The sequence below is a fragment of the Salvelinus alpinus genome, chromosome 1 (assembly GCF_045679555.1).
Source record: "Salvelinus alpinus chromosome 1, SLU_Salpinus.1, whole genome shotgun sequence".
In the NCBI taxonomy this organism is placed as follows: domain Eukaryota; kingdom Metazoa; phylum Chordata; class Actinopteri; order Salmoniformes; family Salmonidae; genus Salvelinus; species Salvelinus alpinus.
In genome coordinates, this window is record NC_092086.1 from 2,184,383 (window position 1) to 2,189,382 (window position 5,000).

Genomic DNA, 5,000 nt, shown 5'->3' on the forward strand with positions numbered 1-5,000 from the left:
ACACACACACACACCCCCATCCGGACACACACACACCCATCCGGACACACACACCGCCAGATCAACACACACACACCCCCATCCGGACACACACACCCCCATCCGGACACACACACCGTCAGATCAACACACACCCCCCCATCCGGACACACACACCGCCAGATCAACACACACACCCCTCCCCCCCAGTTGCCATGGTACCGACCTGCTCAGAGAACTCTGATATGAGGATGAAGTCCTTAGTGAACTTGGCGTATGACGTCTTGGCCCAGGGGTTGGCGTTGTTGTTCGATGGAAACAGAGGGACAGAAAACTCTTCTGGCACCACCCAGGGGTCGGGGTACCCTACCTCCCCAAAATCATCCTCCTTAGTAAACGCCACCACGTCTGGGGCACCAATCATCTTTTCTCTGGACCCGGCCGGGGTCAACTTTGACATCAGAGGAAGTCCATCCACTGGGCTCGCTGTCTGCCTGATAGACAGTCAGACTGACTGTCTGTATCCCTCTACTGGCTGGGAGTAACAGTCCACGACACTGACGGTTGTCTCTGTCTGTCTGCGTCCCGTTACCTCTGCGTCCCGTTACCTCTACCAACTGGGAGTAGTCTTCACCTGTCTGTCCATGATGATATCACACGATGCAGGAAGACCACATATCAACATGACATCTGACCAAAGGCTGTCATGTCTGTCACCGCTGTATATAAACAATAGCACTTAACGCCGGGACTATCTATCTGGCTCCGTCCGCCGTACAGTATCGACGTCAAGACAGTTAGCTGGCAAACAGACGATGCGAAACGGAACACGACCGTATCCCGACCCCCATCAATGACACATTGCTCGTCCGGGAATCGTGCACCGTTACCGGGTAATATCGGCAGTGGGACGTCATGCACTGGTATAATAAAGTACCCAGTAGGAAATACAGTGAAACTATTTAATGTTAAATGTACATCCTGACCGTCGCCATATTTACTCCGCTTGTACTTACCACGTGACCAGCTCACATAAGGAAGTAGCTAGCGTTCCTAAAATTATAAACTAATATTACACATTCAACATGATTTAAGATTATGAAACACCATTTAAATCTTCAAAAATAGATACTTCACGCAGTATTTTGGCTTAAAATTAAAGGACATCGCATAAAAATTATTATTCACACGAACAAGAAAAGTTTTACGACAGTTGTTTTACGACAGTTGTTGACAGGCGCGGAATTTGTAAACTCAATAACATCAAATTTAGCTGCCGTTTTTACCAACCCTTTCAGTTGGCTAAATAGTTTTAAAACAACTTATTTATTGGCAGATTGGGTCCAGGTTAATGCACGTTACATCGTACATTGCGGTTAGGTGATCAGGAAAATTGCAAGGTTAAGCTTCGGCACGTCGTTTCAGGGTTGAAGTCTAACATGACTTAGCTAGCTACTCCCATCAAGCTAACTGACCCTGTGAGATCTGGAAAGTTTTATGTTGTGTTCAGTCTGTGCATCAGTTGGATCAGTCAACATACAAGTTTGTAACAACGCTTCTGGAGTTAGATTGAGTAATGTTAGCTAGGTGTTAGCTGAGCACGACGTGTGTAACGTTATGACAAGTGTAGCTCCAATGCGTCCCAGGCTAGGCTAGCTAGCTATGCTGATACACCATCTGACTAGGGCTCTGTTCACATCCGGACGACCGTTAACGTTACGGTTCCAGATACACAGGGGGTTTAGCGTTACCGGGCAGAAGCGGACAGACTCCCCGGGAGACATGATGCGGCGGACTCAGATCAAACGGGTTCTCTGTGTGGCGGAGAAGAATGACGCGGCCAAAGGCATCGCGGAAATCATGTCCAACGGCAGAGCGAGGAGGGTGGGTCTGTGCATGTGTTTACGTGTGGGTCTTAGGTGTGTGAGAGAGATGGTTTTATCAGTACATGGGACGATTGTCTGTTTATCTCAGCTCACAGTTTCAGAGTGAGGGGCTGTCTGTCTATAATAAACTGTCTGTGTTTCAGAGTGAGGGTCTGTCTGTCTATAATAAACTGTCTGTGTTTCAGAGTGAGGGGCTGTCTCTCTATGATAAACTGTCTGTGTTTCAGAGTGAGGGGCTGTCTGTCTATAATAAACTGTCTGTGTTTCAGAGTGAGGGGCTGTCTCTCTATGATAAACTGTCTGTGTTTCAGAGTGAGGGGCTGTCTGTCTATAATAAACTGTCTGTGTTTCAGAGTGAGGGGCTGTCTGTCTATAATAAACTGTCTGTGTTTCAGAGTGAGGGGCTGTCTGTCTATAATAAACTGTCTGTGTTTCAGAGTGAGGGGCTGTCTGTCTATAATAAACTGTCTGTGTTTCAGAGTGAGGGTCTGTCTGTCTATAATAAACTGTCTGTGTTTCAGAGTGAGGGGCTGTCTGTCTATAATAAACTGTCTGTGTTTCAGAGTGAGGGTCTGTCTGTCTATAATAAACTGTCTGTGTTTCAGAGTGAGGGGCTGTCGGTCTATAATAAACTGTACGAGTTTGAATACCACCTGTTTGGACAGGTAAGTACCAGCATGCATCACTACTATTCTATTCCAGGTGTGTTTGGGATTTTGTGGTTGCTCATTCTGTCTGTCTGTCTGTATGTCTGTATGTGTGTGTGTGGGTGTGTGGGTGTGTGGGTGTGTGTGTGTGTCTGCCCCCCTACAGAATGTGACGGTGTGTATGACGTCAGTGTCAGGTCATCTGCTGGGGCTGGAGTTCAAGGCACAGTTCCAGAAATGGTGAGACTGACGACTTCTGTCACCATACGACACCTCGTATAGCCCTCTCTCTGTGTGTAACTGTGTGTTTCTCCCTCTGTGTGTAACTGTGTGTTTCTCCCTCTCTCTGTGTAACTGTGTGTGTGTGTGTGTCCCCAGGCACAGCTGTAATCCTGTCCTGCTGTTTGATGCCGAGGTGGAGAAGTATTGTCCTGAGAACTTTGTTCAGATCAAGGTAGTCTAGTTGTACGTACTGTTACTGTCGTCTGTCTTGAACTGTTACTGTCTTGAACTGTTACTGTCGTCTGTCTTGCTTGAACTGTTACTGTCGTCTGTCTTGAACTGTTACTGTCTTCTGTCTTGAACTGTTACTGTCTTGAACTGTTACTATCTTCTGTCTTGAACTGTTTCTGTCGTCTGTCTTGAACTGTTACTGTCGTCTGTCTTGAACTGTTACTGTCGTCTGTCTTGAACTGTTACTGTCTTCTGTCTTGAACTGTTACTGTCGTCTGTCTTGCTTGAACTGTTACTGTCGTCTGTCTTGAACTGTTACTGTCTTCTGTCTTGAACTGTTACTGTCTTGAACTGTTACTATCTTCTGTCTTGAACTGTTTCTGTCGTCTGTCTTGAACTGTTACTGTCGTCTGTCTTGAACTGTTACTGTCGTCTGTCTTGAACTGTTACTGTCTTCTGTCTTGAACTGTTACTGTCGTCTGTCTTGAACTGTTACGGTCTTGAACTGTTACTGTCTTGAACTGTTACTGTCTTCTGTCTTGAACTGTTGCTGTCTTCTGTCTTGAACTGTTGCTGTCTTCTGTCTTGAACTGTTACTGTCGTCTGTCTTGAACTGTTACTGTCTTCTGTCTTGAACTGTTACTGTCTTGAACTGTTACTATCTTCTGTCTTGAACTGTTACTATCGTCTGTCTTGAACTGTTACTATCGTCTGTCTTGAACTGTTACTGTCTTCTGTCTTGAACTGTTACTGTCGTCTGTCTTGAACTGTTACTGTCTTCTGTCTTGAACTGTTACTGTCGTCTGTCTTGAACTGTTACTGTCGTCTGTCTTGAACTGTTACTGTCTTGAACTGTTACTGTCTTCTGTCTTGAACTGTTACTGTCTTCTGTCTTGAACTGTACTGTGGTTCTCTGACACTTTGTTTGATTGGCGTGTTGTTCATTGCTGCAATCATGCACTGAAAGAGTTTCTGGAAGAGTTTCTGGAAGAGTTTCTGAAAGACGTAGAAAGTTCCCGAAGACAGAAACGAACAAGTTTCTCAGTCTGAAGTGTGTGTAACCTTGTGCCTCTGTGTGTCTCTCTCTCTCTCTCTCTCTCTGTGTGTGTGTCTCCTAGCGGACCCTAGAGAGAGAGGTGAGACAGTGCCAGGCTCTAGTCATCTGGACAGATTGTGACAGGGAGGGAGAGAACATCGGCTTTGAGGTGATAGACGTCTGTAGAGCAGGTACACACTACACACACACACACACACACACACACACACACACACACACACACACACACACACACACACATACACACACGTGTGCACTTCTGGCTGGATAATGTGTGTTGTGATAGCAGTCGCCCCTCTGTGTGTGTGTGTGTGTGTGTGTGTGTGTGTGTGTGTGTGTGTGTGGTGTGTGTGTGTTCCAGTCAAGCCCGGTGTGCAGGTGTTCCGTGCTCGGTTCTCTGAGATCACTCCCAACTCTATCAGGAGAGCATGTGACACGTTAACGGAACCAGACGGTAACGTCAGTGATGCTGTGGACGTACGTCAGGAGCTGGACCTCAGGATAGGTAACACACACACCACATACACCCACACACCCACACACTACACACACACACACACACACACACACACACACACGCACTACACACACACACACACACACACTACACACACACACACACCACACACACATACACTATACACACACTACACACACACACACATAAAATCTACGTTGAGGACGGAATCCAGACATTAAAACTGAATTCAACAATATTCAGACATGTATTGACGTTAGTAGGGAATCGACTAGATGTATTGAAGTTAGTAGGGAATCGACTAGATGTATTGAAGTTAGTAGGGAATCAACTAGATGTATTGAAGTTAGTAGGGAATCAACTAAATGTATTGAAGTTAGTAGGGAATCAACTAGATGTATTGACGTTAGTAGGGAATCAACTAGATGTATTGAAGTTAGTAGGGAATCAACTAGATGTATTGAAGTTAGTAGGGAATCAACTAGATGTATTGAAGTTAG

The 5,000-nt window shown here is 45.8% G+C and overlaps 2 protein-coding genes across 2 annotated transcripts in view; one reads left to right on the forward strand and one right to left on the reverse strand.

Annotated features, from left to right (window-relative positions):
- smcr8a (Smith-Magenis syndrome chromosome region, candidate 8a) overlaps positions 1 to 997 on the reverse strand; it is an 11,318-nt gene extending 10,321 nt beyond the window's left edge. The window contains exon 1 of the mRNA XM_071390651.1: positions 206 to 997. Within this exon, the coding sequence (XP_071246752.1) occupies positions 206 to 439 (234 nt within the window). The 5' untranslated portion in view covers positions 440 to 997. The remainder of the gene's footprint in view (positions 1 to 205) is intronic.
- Positions 998 to 1,211: 214 nt separating this feature from the next.
- The window catches only part of top3a (DNA topoisomerase III alpha), a 42,484-nt gene continuing 38,695 nt past the window's right edge, over positions 1,212 to 5,000 (forward strand). The window contains exons 1-6 of the mRNA XM_071390664.1: positions 1,212 to 1,863; positions 2,471 to 2,530; positions 2,679 to 2,752; positions 2,891 to 2,966; positions 4,084 to 4,192; positions 4,384 to 4,527. Coding sequence (XP_071246765.1) covers positions 1,642 to 1,863; positions 2,471 to 2,530; positions 2,679 to 2,752; positions 2,891 to 2,966; positions 4,084 to 4,192; positions 4,384 to 4,527 — 685 coding nt within the window. The 5' untranslated portion in view covers positions 1,212 to 1,641. The remainder of the gene's footprint in view (positions 1,864 to 2,470; positions 2,531 to 2,678; positions 2,753 to 2,890; positions 2,967 to 4,083; positions 4,193 to 4,383; positions 4,528 to 5,000) is intronic.